A 17,469-nucleotide genomic window follows, 5' to 3' on the forward strand; every position below is an offset into this window, starting at 1 on the left:
GACCATGAGAATTTTCTTGTCAGAAACAACTGTTACTGAGGCATGAAAAAGGAGAAAAGTTAGCTTTACTATGAAAATAACATGGCAGGACAAGAAAACGTAAGCTTTGGCGGTTTTATTGCAAGAAAGAGATATATATACACTCGAAAGGAAAAATGTAGATGCAAAACTCTCATTAGAAATGAATTATACATGGTTTATCAATATTAATACACTGTACTAGCATTTTATATCCAGATCAATCAGGTTTTTTTCTCATTATTTGTGTTTTATTCAGACTTGGCACCAAACAAATTACAGGCTTAACCATAGCATTCATGTAAACCAGAGTTCATCTTTCAGGCTTAGCATTGGTACCACAAGCAGTATCTTCTACTTGTACTGTGCCTTAAACCTTTAAATTTTAGTCATTTAGCAGACGCTCTTATCCAGAGCGACTTACAGTTAGTGAGTGCATACATATTTTTTCTCCATACTTTATACCCAAAAGCACAAGCATGTCAAATTCTGTGAGTATGATGATAAAGCAATGATGGACAGGTTGAGACTACAGGCTTGGCGTAAAAGAGGTTAACTTTCTAGACAACATTGCATCGACATAGAAATAGAATGCATAGACATGACAGTGTTCTGTTCCACAACAGATTGAGTCTATGCACTCTATTTCTACTTGCAACTTTGCGCTGTGTTCCTCAGTTCTGCAGACTAAGAGTGCCCCCGGGTCTATTTTTTCTGTTGCAGTGTGTCATTTACTCTTCATCAGAGCTGCTGTCATCCTCAGGCTCCGATAGATCAGCAATGGGGAAACGCAAGATGGCCGCCACTCCACTGAGCTGGGTCAACTCTGTACAAGGGAGAGACAGAGGAGGAGACTGCTCAATTGTTTAAGCAAATTATACAATATTTGGTTGACAAATAAAAACATCACACACTCAATGATGCAATGCTACTCAGTAACCCTATCAGTGAAATCCCCTATGGGGAGAAGAAACATTGGGTGTTTCTCAGTATGCATACTACCGTGCTCCACACTCTCATGCTCAGAGTGCATTCTCCGACCACGTACTCTTGAGTACGCTCGTGTGGGGAATGCATAAAACAATACATTTGAGAAGCACTCGCACTCCCCCTACTGTATTACCTTACGCTTCACCTCCCCATTCACTGAACCTTCTTTTAGCCAGGTCAATGGCAACAATAGACAAAACAAGGTATATACAAAGCAAACTTAATAATTATCAGCTAGATATGTGAATCGTAATAATCTAGCTAGCCAGCTAGTTAAACAGGCAAAAATTACCTAAAACTAAAGTTATGCAAGGTAGATGTAAATGTTTAGTGGGTAACTACCAATTCTTCATGGCTAGCTAGCTAGCCCTATTGACTTACTATGGACTTACCCATTCACTGAACCTGTCTTCCAGCTAGGACAACAATGGCAATAGAGATAAAACAAGATATACAAAAAGCAACCGTTTTACTTCATAACTATCAGCTTGCTCTATGTGAATCGTAATAATGTAGCTAACCAGATTGTTTAACAGGCAAAAATGACCTAAAACTAGTATTATGCAAGACAGATGTCAATTCTTTGTGGGTAGCTAGCAAACAATTATTTGTGGCTATCTGGCTAGCTAACAGCACTAGTAGCTAGCCCTATTGACTTATTATAGGCTTGCGCTCTACGGTACGTAGGCAGGTAAACATGCCAAAATTAACACAGCATGTATTTATTAACGTATCAAGATAAAATATTGTAGTCAGGTAACATATGAAATGTGAATAGGCAACATTTCATTCCAAAGTCAGGGTGTATTTTCTCTCGCTTCAGCTCAAATAATGGCCGCCATTGATTTAAAGAAATGTTGCATCATTTTGTACGTGGTTGCGTCATATTTCTTTGCATACTTGTCGTTGACGTTTGCATCGATGCATGCTTCAAAATATGTACAAACGGAATACGCATTTGAGAAGAGCCCTCTGTGCTCCGTTTCGCGTACTTTGATTTGGACTCATACTTCGACCCTCCCGTGCTCCAATTTGCGTGCTCGGAGCACGGTAGTATGCATTTTGAGAAACACCCGTGGTATACTACCAATAACACATCTGTGAAAATGGCATTGACATTTCACTGAATATGGAAGGAACAAAACTTACGTTCTCCAGATACATGAAGGCTTGAAAATATTCTGGGGTAGAAAATAGAGGATTGAAATGAGAGTCAAGGACATGATCACTATAAGAAGCAATCATCATAATTACAGTATACATTTGTCTACAGTAGCCTATCATATTTTCTGACTCATTATCATATTTTTGCCATTATCATAATTTCTCTTTCCCGCCTACCCCTACCTGACGGTTCCGCCATTGTCTCTCACGTTGTCCACCAACCGTACGTATCTACTCCGTGTGGCCACATCTTGGTGCCTGGGGACAGAGACATCCAAATGAAGAAATGAAGAACATGCACAGATAAGCGACGATACCCCCTCACAGCTCATCTTCTCGCCATCTCCTTCTCTCCTCATTGAGTGTATAAAACATTAGAAACACCTGCTCTTTCAATGACAGACTGACCAGGTGAATCCCTTATTTAATCACTTGTTAAATCCACTTCAATTTGTGTAGATGAAGGGGAGGAGACAGGTTAAAAGAATGACTTGTAAGCTTTGAGACAATTGAGACATGGATTGTGCAATTCCATATTAGGAAGGTGTTCCTAATGTTTTGTACACTCAGTGTAAGTCTACTTATCTTGAGAATATAATAACTTTCTTTTTTCTGCAGGGAACTTTGGTTGTGGCATTCAAGTTATGTTAAACACATATGAGCACAATTCACACACGACAGATACACATGAATTGTATGTGTATGTCTCTATCCTCACTTTCTCAAATATTTATATAAACACACACAAAATACAATGTTTTCCCCCACAGAAATAACTCCATAAACTACATACCTGAAGAGCTTATCGCTAATCAACAAGATGTCAATAGCCAGTGCTTCGGTAGCTTTCTCCACGTGAGCCAACCTGCAACATCAAGTGAATAGAAAGGTCAGTGTTTAGTAGTGGTGGAACATGAGGACTCTCAACGTCATAGTCAGTCATGGCATCGTGTTCAGTAGGACACACCGTAGCTAAATGTTTTGCAACGGAAAATGTGTTCTTATTAGCCTAATTCAGATTTTAGCGTAAAAGAAAGAAAACAAACCAAAACAGGGAGGGAGGGACTATCTGGACTTGTCCAACAACGTACATTTTTGTTTTCTGCCGCCAAACAGTATAAAACATTTTTTGCCGTATTCCCTAATAAACACAACCATGGTCTCTCTCTCACCCATAGAAGGCTCTGTCGGGCTCATGTTGTAGCATCTTGTAGAAGTCCTCCAGGGCTTTCACCTCTCCTGCTGCCTGTGAGTCACAGAGAAGACAAAGCATGAATAAATTGCAGTATTTCAATTGAAAGGGCCACGCAGAGTACAACTTTCTACACAATAAATACATTAACACTGGATTAATAGACTATTAGTAGGATTAATGTTCTTTAAAAGTAATTTCCTCTCAATCTTAAATAGACATGCCCCATTCAAAAAATACAGAACTAAGAACAGATATAGCCCCTGGTTCTCCTCAGACTTGACTGCCCTTGACCAGCACAAAAACATCCTGTGGCGTACTGCATTAGCATCAAATAGCCCCCGCGATATGCAACTTTTCAGGGAAGTTAGGAACCAATATACACAAGCAGTTAGGAAAGCAAAGGCTAACTTTTTCAAACAGAAATTTGCATCCTGTAGCACTAACTCCAAAAAGTTTTGGGACACTGTAAAGTCCATGGAAAATAAGAGCACTTCCTCCCAGCTGCCCACTGCACTGAGGCTAGGAAACACTATCACCACCGATAAATCTACAATAATCGAGAATTTCAACAAGCATTTTGCTACGGCTGGCCATGCTTTCCACCTGGCTACCACTACCCCGGCCACCAGCTCTGCACCCTCCGCTGCAACTTGCCCATGCCCCCCCGCTTCTCCTTCACACAAATCCAGACAGCTGATGTTCTAAAAGAGCTGCAAAATCTGGACCACTACAAATCATCTGGGCTAGACAATCTGGACCCTTTCTTTCTAAAACTAGCCGCGAAATTGTCGCAACCCCTATTACTAGCCTGTTCAACCTCTCTTTCGTAACGTCTGAGATCCCCAGAGATTGGAAAGCTGCCGCGGTCATCCCCCCTCTTCAAAGGGGGTGACACTCTAGATCCAAACTGTTACAGACCCATATCCATCCTGCCCTGCCTTTCAAAAGTTTTTGAAAGCCAAGTCAACAAACAGATCACCGACCATTTCGAATCCCACCGTACCTTCTCCGCTATGCAATCCGGTTTCGAGCTGGTCATGGGTGCACTTCAGCCACGCTCAAGGTCCTAAACGATATTATAACCGCGATCGATAATAGACAGTACTGTGCAGCCGTTTTCATTGACCTGGCCAAGGCTTTCGACTCTGTCAACCACCGCATTCTTATTGGCAGACTAAATAGCCTTGGTTTCTCAAATGACTGCCTCGCCTGGTTCACCAACTACTTCTCAGATAGAGTTCAATGTGTCAAATCGGAGGGCCTGTTGTCTGGACCTATGGCAGTCTCTATGGGGGTGCCACAGGGTTCAATTCTTGGGCCGACTCTTTTCTCTGTGTATATCAATGACGTCGCTCTTGCTGCTGGTGACTCTCAGATCCACCTCTACGCAGACGACACCATTTTGTATACATCTGGCCCTTCATTGGACACTGTGTTAACAAACCTCCAAACGAGCTTCAATTCCATACAACACTCCTTCAGTAGCCTCCAACTGCTCTTAAACACTAGTAAAACTAAATGCATGCTCTTCAACCGAACGCTGCTTGCACCCGCCCACCCGACTAGAATCACTATCTCGACGGGTCTGACCTAGAGTATGTGGACAACTACAAATATCTAGGTGTCTGGTTAGACTGTAAACTCTCCTTCCAGACTCACATTAAGAATCTCCAATCCAAAGTTACATCTAGAATCGGTTTCCTATTTCGCAACAAAGCCTCCTTCACTCATGCTGCCAAACATGCCCTCGTAAAACTGACTATCCTACCGATCCTTGACTTCGGCGATGTCATTTACAAAATAGCCTCCAACACTCTACTCAGCAAATTGGATGTTGTCTATCACAGTGCCATCCGTTTTGTCTCCAAAGCCCCATATAATAACCACCACTGTGACCTGTACGCTCTTGTTGGCTGGTCCTCACTACATATTCGTCGCCAAACCCACTGGCTCCAGGCCATCTATAAATCACTGCTAGGCAAATCCCCGCCTTATCTTAGCTCATTGGTCACCATAGCAACACCCACCCGTAGTCTGCGCTCCAGCGAGTATATCTCACTGGTCATCCCCAAAGCCAACACCTCCTTTGGCCGCAATTCCTTCCAGTTCTCTGCTGCCAATGACTGGAACAAATTGCAAAAATCTCTGAAGCTGGAGACACTTATCTCCCTCACTAACTTTAAGCATCAGTTGTCAGAGCACCTTACCGATCACTGCACCTGTACACAGCCCATCTGAAATTAGCCCGCCCAACTACCTCATCCCTATATTGTTATTTATTTTGCTCATTTGTACCCCAGTATCTCTATTTGCACATCATCTCTTGCACATCTATCATTCCAGTGTTAATACTAATTGTAATTATTTTGCACTATAGCCTATTTTATTGCCTTACCTCCATAACTTGCTAAATTTGCACACTGTATATTATATGTATTTCTGTTGTATTTTTGACTTTGTTTTGTTTTACCCCATATGTAACTCTGTGTTGTTGTTTTTATCGCACTGCTTTGATTTATCTTGGCCAGGTCGCAGTTGTAAATGAGAACTTGTTCTCAACTGGTTTACCTGGTTAAATAAAGATGAAATAAAAAAATAAAAAAAATAAAAAATAGACTAAACGGGACACTCACCTTGGTATCAGACAATCTAGCCGTGACAGCTGGATCGCATAGAATCTCTACAGGATAAAACACAACACAGTAAGCATTGCCCCACAGAAAAGGAAGAAATATCAAAACAACATTTGAAAAAAAAAGAAGACAAAAAACATAAGTAACACATTACTTAAAGTTGACAAGTATAATGCATTATTACATGTTGTAAGCATGATAAGAAGGCATAAGGGGTTATAAATGCTTATGGCAATTCTTACAATGCATTACAACCACATCAATAATGCATTGTAACGTTACCAAAACATGTTCCCCACCTTTTAGGGAGTATTTGTGTCCCGAGGAGGAGTGGACCAACATGAACTTGGGCCTGTTCTCCAGCAGAATCTTGGAGTCTTGTCGGACTGCCTCCCTGAAGAGGTAGGCCATGAACTGGTCCTTCACAAACCCTGGACTGGCCACCAGTATACACTTCACCACTGACACAGAAAGAAAAAAGACAGGGGGCCGGAGTGAGAAAGAGGTGATATTAGGTAAAAGGTGAGGAAAATAGAAGGTGTGTAGGGGGAGCGACCATCACGTGATCTAAATCTGCCCCATTTCACAGGCCAGATGATGCCTGCTTAATCAGACCTGAGTTGTGTTCAGTAGGGAGTTTCACCATGAAGGGGGAGATACTTGAGGACTCACCGTCAAAGTTGATATGTCTGAGGATCCCCTGCATCACTGCCTCATAGAACCTATCCAGGGCCTGAGAGAGCGAAAGAACCCATTAGGAAACCAAACCCTTGCACATACTGATTGTACCCATTCTGATTGTTAAGTCGCTTACACACAGGAAAATAAAATACAGCCGCCTCCATTGGTTTATATGTAAAGCTGGCGGCAGGTTTGCCTCCCAACCTGGCGGGAGCGGAACAGGGAGGGACGGCATCTGCCGCCCACGGGCACGCAAGGTATATTTTTCTCTGCCGCTCCAGTTAAACACTTTAACCTTCTCGTGCTGGGTGCAGCTGCCTCTCTCCACCTTGTCCCTTACTAGGGTCATAGCGGGGGTCACCAGCACCAGGTTGGCCAGACCCTCCTGCATCACCAAGGCTAATTACTTTTGTATTACCATAGAATAGTCAATATGGCAATTTACTATGTCACACGGATTTCAAAGACTTCCTGAAACACTCAAATGGCAACCACCCACTGATGGTAGAACTGTAGTATGGAGTATGATCATTGTTCAAGGGAGGATTATATTATTCTGATACCAGATCTGTTTGTTCCAAACATTACTACAACCATAGTTGGCTACACAGCACAAATAGATCTGGGACCAGACTAGGATTATGTAGCATAGTGATAGTATAACAGAGTTAGATTTGCAGCTTGCTGCTCGTGCCGACTTTGGCAGCTCCCTGTCTGTAAGCCCCTTTAGTGATGGGGTCATGAAGCCTATACTGACCTTCTCATGCTGGGTGCAGCTGCCTCTCCTCTTGCGAGGGATGGTCACCTCCACCTTGGCCCTTAGTAGGGTCATAGCGGGGGTCACCAGCACCAGGTTGGCCAGACCCTCCTGCATCACCACGGCCGCTACGTCTGCCTTCTGGGTGGGGTCACACGCCTGCTCTGAGAGGGCCACAGGAAATAGAAGAAGAGTTCAGGTTGCATGAAGGCCTAGGTACTCAAAACAGGGTTCCCACTCTGTGGTAAATCCACGTCTACAGATAAGAATTTCCACATGACAACTTCCATACACACACACACACACACACACACATTAGGCAATGCAACGTACATGTTTCTGATCATTTAATTTATCAACTGTGATCCATATGAAAAATTCCCCAACTTTCTATAACTGCATCAATGTATTGACTAAATTCCCGGACTTTTCCTGTCTGGAATGCGTATTTGAAAATTCCATGATATTCCTGAAATTTCTCGACCCGTGGGAACCCTGTCAAAAACAGGTCTCAATATAGAGAACCATACGAAATACTTAGTGAGTGGAATACCTTGAAATTCAATGATTTTGATTGACATATTACGTACAAAACAGCAGGGATTTAGGCCTTTGAGGAGTTGTGCACCATCAACTCACAGGTTACAAGTACACACTCACCGATCCTATCGAGCACGACACTATCCCAGATCTTTTTGGCAAGTGTGAACTTCCTGTTTAGCTCCAACTCAATGGTGTGGTAAGCCCCCATCTAAGGACAGAGGAAAAAGCACTTCCTTCACTAGCTATCACAAAACAACAACAAAATATAAAATGGGAAACTCCACACAACTTAGACCATTAACATTAGCTTTCCTAGCATCATGATTTGTCTACTGGTAATTTGACAATGCCAAACTGACATAACAGTTACAGGCTAAAATGGAAGTGCGTTGTTTTTGTCCTGAACGTTGTTAATCTCTGACCTTCACATATTGATTCTCCTGGATGTTGGTTCCCTTCACCCTCAGCTGGCAGGCCTGTGAGTCAAAGTCAATAGTATCCACACACACACACAGGGTGGTGCGCACTCTGGAGCTCCCCACGCTGCCCGTGGATGACTCAGTCTGCACCTTTCTGAGGAATCAGGGAGAAAGGTATCATGGGTCACTAAGGCTGCGCTTTTTAGTAAAGGTGTGTGTGTATTTGTGTGTTTGAGAGAGAGAGTGACAGACACAGTGAGGTAGATCGAGCATTACAGCTCAAGTGAGACTGAGAAAAGCTAATTACTTTTGTATTACCATAAAATAGTCAATATGGCAATATACTACGTCACACGGATTTCAAAGACTTCCTGAAACACTCAAATGGCAACCACCCACTGTTGGTAGAACTGTAGTATGATCACGGTTCGCAGCAGGATTATATTAACCTGGTACAAGATCTGTTTGTGCCAAACATGACAACCACCATATTTGGCTACACAGCACAAATAGATCTGGGACCAGACTAGGATTATGTACCATAGTGATAGTGTAACAGAGTTAGATTTGTAACCTCACTCCATAGCTTGAAATGTTTCCACGCACACTATCGAATCACTAACTTTTCTATAGCACAGTTGTATAGACGTTGCCAAGTGGGCAGTCGTGAGTTTGCAAGACAGAGGATCCAAGATAGAGTACCAGTGCAGGCTCGAGAGGAATGAATGTTATGCTGTTAAGCAAGCACAATGACATCGGTCACAATAGCAAGTTAACCTAATAGTGGAGGCCATAAGACTGTCACCGATCTGCAGTAAGTTGTAGGTGTGCCACATGTCCTCTGCCTCTTCCGGCATCAGTGTCACCTGACTGGGAGAGAGAAACACACACATACACACACACACACACACACACACACACACATCACAACCTTGATAAAAGAGCTCAGTTCAGGTTGTGTGAGATTGAATGTAATCAAAAGCAGTAGTAATGGGAATTGCTATTAGTGGTTCAAGTCAATGTTGGAAGATTGAAAGTTTAACTGAGGTTAGTCATTCAATTTGATCAGGACAAAAATAACTTTCTGTGTAGCAATAAGGATGGAAATGTATAGAGCAGGGGTTTTCAAAATGGTTTCCGGGGGGTCCACAATATTATATATACACTACCGTTCAAAAGTTTGGGGTCACTTAGAAATGTCCTTGTCTTCCATGAAAACATACATGAAATGAGTTTGAATAGGAAATATAGCAAAATGTATAGGACATGTAGTCATTGACAAGGTTAGAAATAATGACTTTTAATATAAATAATAATTGTGTCCTTCAAACTTTGCTTTCGTCAAAGAATCCTCCATTTGCAGCTATTACAGCCTTGCAGACCTTTGGCATTCTAGTTGTCAATTTGTTGAGGTAATCTGAAGAGATTTCACCCCATGCTTCGTGAAGCACCTCCCACAAGTTGGATTGGCTTGATGGGCACTTCTTACCTACATTTACATTTTCGTCATTTAGCAGACGCTCTTATCCAGAGCGACTTACAAATTGGTGCATTCACCTTATGATAGCCAGTGGGACAACCACTTTACAAATTTTTTTTTGGGGGGGGGGGTGGGGTAAGGGGGGATAGAAGGATTACTTTATCCCATCCCAGGTATTCCTTAAAGAGGTGGGGTTTCAAGTGTCTCCGGAAGGTGGTGAGTGACTCCGCTGTCCTGGCGTCGTGAGGGAGCTTGTTCCACCATTGGGTACCATACGGTCAAGCTACTCCCACAACAGCTCAATAGGGTTGAGAGCCGGTGACTGTGCTGGCCACTCAATTATAGACAGAATACCAGCTGACTGCTTCTTCACTAAATAGTTATTGCATAGTTTGGAGCTGTGCTTTGGGTCATTGTCCTGTTGTAGGAGGAAATTGGTTCCAATCAAGCGCCGTCCACAGGGTATGGCATGGCGTTGCAAAATGGAGTGATAGCCTTCCTTCTTCAAGATCCCTTTTACCCTGTACAAATCTCCCACTTTACCACCACCAAAGCACCTCCAGACCATCACATTGCCTCCACCATGCTTGACAGATGGCATCAAGCACTCCTCCAGCATCTTTTCATTTGGTCTGCGTCTCACAAATGTTCTTCTTTGTGATCCGAACACCTCAAACCTCAATTTGTCTGTCCATAACACTTTTTTCCAATCTTCCTCTGTCCAATGTCTGTGTTCTTTTGCCCATCTTAATTTTTTCTTTTTATTGGCCAGTCTGAGATATGGCTTTTTCTTTACAACTCTGCCTAGAAGGTCAGCATCCCGAAGTCGTCTCTTCACTTTTGACGTTGAGACTGGTGTTTTGCGGGTACTATTTAATGAAGCTGCCAGTTGAGGACCTGTGAGGCGTCTGTTTCTCAAACTAGACACTAATGTATTTGTCCTCTTGCTCAGTTGTGCACCGGGGCCTCCCACTGATGGTTGCTGATAATGGGCCTCTGTACGCCTATGTAGATATTCCATTAAAAATCAGCCGTTTCCAGCTACAATAGCCATTTACAATGTCTACACTGTATTTCTGATCAATTTGATGTTATTTTAAATGGACAAAAATAATGACTTTCTTTCGAAAACAAGCACATTTCTAAGTGACCCCAAACTTTTGAACGGTAGTGTATATATACAGTACCAGTCAAAAGTTTGGACACCTACTAATTCAAGGGTTTATCCTTATTTTTACCATTTTCTACATTGTAGAATAATAGTGAACACATCAAAACTATGAAATAACACATATGGAATCATGTAGTAACCAAAAAAGTGTTAAACAAATCAAAATATATTTGAGATTCTTCAAATAGCCACCCTTTGCCTTGATGACAGCTTTGCACACTCTTGACATTCTCTCAACCAGATTCATGAGGTAGTAACCTGGAATGCATTTCAATTAACAGGTGTGCCTTGTTAAAAGTTAATTTGTGGAATTTCTTTCCATCTTTAATGCATTTGAGCCAATCAGTTGTGTTGTGACAAGGTAGGGGTGGTATACAGAAGATAGCCCTATTTGGTAAAAGACCAAGTCCATATTATAGCAATAACCATCAACAGCTATGATGAAACTTGCTCTCATGAGGACCGCCACAGGAAAGGAAGAGTTACCTCTGCTCCAGAGGATAAGTTCATTAGAGTTATCAGCCCAAATAAATGCTTCACAGAGTTCAAGTAACAGACACATCTCAACATCAACAGTTCAGAGGAGACTGCGTGAATCAGGCCTTCATGGTCGAATTGCTGCAAAGAAACCACTACTAAAGGACACCAAAGAAGAGACTCGGTTGGGCCAAGAAACACGTGCAATGGACACTAGACCGGTGGAAATCTGTCCTTTGGTCTGATGAGTCCAAATTTGAGATTTTTGGTTCCAACCGCTGTGTCTTTGTGAGACGCAGAGTAGGTGAACGGATGATCTCCGCATATGTGGGTACCACCGTGAAGCATGGAGGTAGAGGTGTTATGGTGTGGGTGCTTTGCTGGTGACACTGTCTGTGATTTATTTAGAATTCAAGGCACACTTTACCAGCATGGCTACCATAGCATTCTGCAGCGATTCGCCATCCCATCTGGTTCACGCTTAGTGGGACTATCATTTGTTATTCAACAGGACATTGACCCAAAACACACCTCCAGCCTGTGTAAGGGCAATTCGACCAAGAAGGAGAGTGATGGAGTGCTGCATCAGATGACCTGGCCTCCACAATCACCCGATCTCAACCCAATTGAAATGGTTTGGGATGAGTTGGACCGCAGAGTGAAGGAAAGGCAGCCATCAAGTGCTGAGCATATGTGGGAACTCCTTCAAGACTGTTGGAAAAGCATTCCTCATGAAGCTGGTTGAGAGAATGCCAAGAGTGTTCAAAGCTGTCATCAAGGCAAATGGTGGTTACTTTGAAGAATCTCAAATATAAATGTTATGTTTAACACTTTTTTGGTTACTACATGATTCCATATGTGTAATTATAGCGATGGCTTCACTATTATTCTACAATGTAGAAAATAGGAAAAATAAGGAAGAACCCTTGAATGAGTATGTGTGTCCAAACTTTTGACTGGTACTGTATATACAGCGCATTCGGCAAGTATTCAGACCCCTTCCCTTTTTCCACACATTGTTATTTTACAGCCTTATAATAAAATTGATTAAATAAAAAATTTCCTCATCAATCTACACACAATACCCCATAATGACAAAGCAAAAACAGGTTTAAAAAACTGAAATATCACATTTACATAAGTATTCAGACCCTTTACTCAGTACTTTGTTGAAGCACCTTTGGCAGCGATTACAGCCTCGAGTCTTCTTGGGTATGACGCTACAAGCTTGGCACACCTGTATTTGGGGAATTTTCCCATTCTTCTCTGCAGATCCTCTCAAGCTCTGTCAGGTTGGATGGGGAACGTCGCTGCACAGCTATTTTCAGCTCTCTCCAGAGATGTTCGATTGGGTTCAAGTCCGGGCTCTGGCTGGGCCACTCAAGGACATTCAGAGACATGTCCCAAAGCCACTCCTGCGTTGTCTTGGCTGTGTGCTTAGGGTCGTTGTCCTGTTGGAAGGTGAACCTTCGCCCCAGTCTGAAGTCCAGAGCGCCCTGGAGCAGGTTTTCATCAAGGATCTCTCTGTAATTTTCTCCGTTCATCTTTCCTTCGACCCTGACTAGTCTCCCAGTCCCTGCTGCTGAAAAACATTCCCACAGCATGATGCTGCCACCACCATGCTTCACTGTAGGGATGGTATTGGTCAGGTGATGTGCGGTGCCTGGTTTCCTACCGACGTGACGCTTTGCATTCAGGTCAGAGTTCAATCTTGGTTTCATCAGACCAGAGAATCTTGTTTCTCATGGTCTGAGAGTCCTTTAGGTGCGTTTTGGCAAACTCCAAGAAGGTTGTCATGTCCGTCTGGCCACTCTACCATAAAGGACTGATTAGTGGAGTGCTGCAGAGATGGTTGCCCTTCTGGCAGGTTCTCCCATCTCCACAGAGAAACTCTGGAGCTCTGTCAGAGTGACCATCAGGTTCTTGGTCACCTCCCTGAGCAAGGCCCTCACCCGGGCGGCCAGCTCTAGGAAGAGTCTTGGTGGTTCTAAACTTCTTCAATTTAAGAATGATGGAGGCCACTATTTTCTTGGGGACCTTCAATGCTGCAGAATTTTTTTGGTACCCTTCCCCAGATCTGTGCCTCGACACAATCCTGTCTCGGAGCTCTACGGACAATTCCTTCGACCTCATGGCTTGGTTTTTGCTCTGACATGCACTGTCAACTGTGGGACCTTCTATCGACAGGTATGTGCCTTTCCAAATCATGCCCAATCAATTGAATTTACTACAGGTAAAGTTGTAGAAACATCTCAAGGATGATCAATGGAAACAGGATGCACCTGAGCTCAATTTCGAGTCTCATAGCAAAGGGTCTGAATACTTAAGTAAATAAGGTATTTCAGTTTTTATTTGTAATACATTTGCAAATATTTCAAAAAAACTGTTTTCGCTTCGTCATTATGGGGTATTGTGTGTAGATTGATGAGAAAAAAAGTGAAGCGGTCTTAATACTTTCCAAATGCACTGTATCTAGCGTACTTACAATGACCGCGATATGTGGTTGTCTCACCTTGCTATCTTAAGAACAATGTAAGAATAATTAACTGTAAGTTGCTCTGGATAAGAGCATCTGCTAAAAGGCCTTAAATGTAAATGTGGACAGTCAAGGGTAATTGAAAATTCCAAAAACCAGGCATTCAGGGCACATGCTCATTGATTTTGTTATAATGTTTGCGCAGATGAACACAGCATTAGCCATGGCAAAATGCACTGAATTGTAGTAAATTAGCTTCAAAACATCAAAATGTGTACTGCAGAAAATGTGCTTTCCAACAGTAACATTTTCTCTATGCCAAGAAACCTTTACATGTACATTACTAGTTAAAAGACTATGTTAGAGTTTACACTTCCTCTTACAATGAACTGTGGACAGGGAGGTAAAAATAATGAAACTGTCTACCAAATCTAGTTATTTTAAAATGTTGATTACTTCTACTTGCCATTCACCTGATGATAAGACAAGACGTGATTATATATATTTTTGCTAACATATGGGGGCCCTGGGTTGCCTGCGCGGGGGTCCCTGGGCAACAAAAGTTTCAAAACCCCTGGTATAGAGCACTCAGCACACCAATATTATAATTCAAAGGTATTTCTACGATGATATTCTAGCTAGTATGCATGACTATGAGTATGGTCAACTGCGCATATTTGGTGCTCAGCAGCTGATAAACCAGGACGGCCATTTCCTATCAAATTCAACAACACATGGATACACCATTGTTCATGTTTAATTATGTATTGAAATGCCATACAATAGACTGGTGGTGCCTATGAATAGTTGCACTGTACCAGAAGTATATTGCTACGTCGGACACTAGTGCTAGCTAGCAACAAAATAACGTGAAACAGACCAGCTAGCTTTAACCTGCTAGCTTTAACGTTCGTTAGCTAGCTAGCTAGCTAGCTAGCCTGTTGATACTCACTTACCCGGCATTGTCTTTTTCGATATCTTTATGAAGCAACTTCATGGTATAATAGATTTGTTATAAACGACAGTATTATTTGCTAGCATATGAAGGCGTTATTATTACATTTAGCTGGTGTCATATTTACTCCCTCTCAAGAGTCAAGCCATTTAGCTATTTCTTTAGAACCGCTCAAGAGGTTAGGGTTGATGGCCTGACCTCCGTTCCGCCAGCAAGAATAAGCAATACATAGCAAGAATAAGGCGGAGATATCCCTTCAAAATAAAAGTCCCACAAATGGTCGAAATTCTTAATATTTTATGAAGAAATCATAGCACTTATCATTTTGTTCAGCACCTTTATAGCACAAATAATATTATCGCATTGATATTATTGTTAACAGCATTAAGAGTAATGCTGTCACTTTAACTCTACCCACATGTTCATATGACCTCAATTACCTCGACTAGCCAGTGCCCCCTCACATTGACTCTGTACTGGTACCCCCCTGTATATAGCCTCCCTACTGTTATTTTATTTTACTGCTGCTCTTTAGCTATTTGCTTTTCTTTTATATTTTTCTTTAATTAACACTTTTTTCTTTTACATTTTTCTTTTTAAAAACTGCATTGTTGGTTAAGGGCTTGTAAGTAAGCATTTCACTGTAATGTCTACACCTGCTGTATTCGGCGCATGTGGCAAAAACATTTTGATTTGATTTGATCTGTTCAAATGAAATTGTCACATACACACACATATTTTGCTGATGTTTAAATGTAATGTAAATGAGTAGTGAAATGCTTATGTTTCTTGCGCTAACTCCAACAGTGCAGTAATACCTAACAATACAAAACGATACACATAAATCAAAAAAATGTACAGAAACAAATATCAGAAGAGCAATGTCAGAGTCAGGAATATAAATATATATGTATGTATATACACTGCTCAAAAAAATAAAGGGAACACTAAAATAACACATCCTAGAACTGAATGAATGAAATAATCTTATTAAATACTTTTTTCTTTACATAGTTGAATGTGCTGACAACAAAATCACACAAAAATTATCAATGGAAATCAAATTTATTAACCCATGGAGGTCTGGATTTGGAGTCACCCTCAAAATTAAAGTGGAAAACCACACTACAGGCTGATCCAACTTTGATGTAATGTCCTTAAAACAAGCCAAAATGAGGCTCAGTAGTGTGTGTGGCCTCCACGTGCCTGTATGGCCTCCCTACAACGCCTGGGCATGCTCCTGATGAGGTGGCAGATGGTCTCCTGAGGGTTCTCCTCCCAGACCTGGACTAAAGCATCCGCCAACTCCTGGACAGTCTGTGGTGCAACATGTCCCAGATGTGCTCAATTGGATTCAGGTCTGGGGAACGGGCGGTCCATAGCATCAATGCCTTCCTCTTGCAGGAACTGCTGACACACTCCAGCCACATGAGGTCTAGCATTGTCTTGCATTAGGAGGAACCCAGGGCCAACCGCACCAGCATATGGTCTCACAAGGGGTCTGAGGATCTCATCTCGGTACCTAATGGCAGTCAGGCTACCTCTGGCGAGCACATGGAGGGCTGTGCGGCCCCCCAAAGAAATGCCACCCCACACCATGACTGACCCACCGCCAAACCGGTCATGCTGGAGGATGTTGCAGGCAGCAGAACGTTCTCCACGGCGTCTCCAGACTCTGTCACGTCTGTCACATGTGCTCAGTGTGAACCTGCTTTCATCTGTGAAGAGCACAGGGCGCCAGTGGCGAATTTGCCAATCTTGGTGTTCTCTGGCAAATGCCAAACGTCCTGCACGGTGTTGGGCTGTAAGCACAACCCCCACCTGTGGACGTCGGGCCCTCATACCACCCTCATGGAGTCTATTTCTGACCGTTTGAGCAGACACATGCACATTTGTGGCCTGCTGGAGGTCATTTTGCAGGGCTCTGGCAGTGCTCCTCCTGTTCCTCCTTGCACAAAGGCGGAGGTAGCAGTCCTGCTGCTGGGTTGTTGCCCTCCTACGGCCTCCTCCACATCTCCTGATGTACTGGCCTGTCTCCTGGTAGCGCCTCCATGCTCTGGACACTACGCTGACAGACACAGCAAACCTTCTTGCCACAGCTCGCATTGATGTGCCATCCTGGATGAGCTGCACTACCTGAGCCACTTGTGTGGGTTGTAGACTCCGTCTCATGCTACCACTAGAGTGAAAGCACCGCCAGCATTCAAAAGTGACCAAAACATCAGCCAGGAAGCATAGGAACTGAGAAGTGGTCTGTGGTCACCATCTGCAAAACCAGTCCTTTATTGGGGGTGTCTTGCTAATTGCCTATAATTTCCACCTGTTGTCTATTCCATTTGCAGAACAGCATGTGAAATGTATTGTCAATCAGTGTTGCTTCCTAAGTGGACAGTTTGATTTCACAGAAGTGTGATTGACTTGGAGTTACATTGTGTTGTTTAAGTGTTCCCTTTATTTTTTTTAGCAGTGTATATAATGGTGTATATAGACAGTATGGACAGTATATTATT

General features: G+C 42.6%; 1 protein-coding gene across 2 annotated transcripts; it reads right to left on the reverse strand.

The window, feature by feature from the left end:
- Positions 1 to 100: 100 nt before the first annotated feature.
- On the reverse strand, positions 101 to 15,169 carry pelo (pelota mRNA surveillance and ribosome rescue factor). 2 transcript variants are annotated; one of them, XM_041884394.1, is made up of 14 exons: positions 14,961 to 15,169; positions 9,178 to 9,270; positions 8,404 to 8,554; positions 8,099 to 8,189; positions 7,462 to 7,602; positions 6,977 to 6,999; positions 6,673 to 6,733; positions 6,300 to 6,461; positions 6,001 to 6,047; positions 3,345 to 3,418; positions 2,966 to 3,037; positions 2,356 to 2,430; positions 2,158 to 2,189; positions 101 to 844 (listed from the first exon to the last, which is right to left on the reverse strand). In XM_041884394.1, exons 1-14 carry the CDS (start codon positions 14,999 to 15,001, stop codon positions 750 to 752), a joined length of 1,158 nt encoding a protein of 385 aa, XP_041740328.1. In that variant the 5' UTR covers positions 15,002 to 15,169; the 3' UTR covers positions 101 to 749. The 2 variants fall into 2 exon arrangements, with proteins under 2 accessions (XP_041740328.1, XP_041740321.1); XM_041884387.1 differs by lacking the exon at positions 6,977 to 6,999 and having other exon boundaries at positions 7,439 to 7,602.
- Between the last annotated feature and the right edge of the window lie 2,300 nt (positions 15,170 to 17,469).

Source organism: Coregonus clupeaformis, chromosome 1, assembly GCF_020615455.1.
Source record: "Coregonus clupeaformis isolate EN_2021a chromosome 1, ASM2061545v1, whole genome shotgun sequence".
Classification (NCBI taxonomy): Eukaryota; Metazoa; Chordata; class Actinopteri; order Salmoniformes; family Salmonidae; genus Coregonus; species Coregonus clupeaformis.

Coding starts and splice junctions, on each gene's coding strand:
- pelo (XM_041884394.1), bottom strand. CDS start 15,001: ATGAAGTTGCTTCATAAAGATATCGAAAAAGACAATGCCGG. Junction 8,555..9,177: donor CTTATGGCCTCCACTATTAG/GTTAACTTGCTA, acceptor CTGATTCCTCAG/AAAGGTGCAGACTGAGTCAT. Junction 3,419..6,000: donor CTAGATTGTCTGATACCAAG/GTGAGTGTCCCG, acceptor TGTGACTCACAG/GCAGCAGGAGAGGTGAAAGC.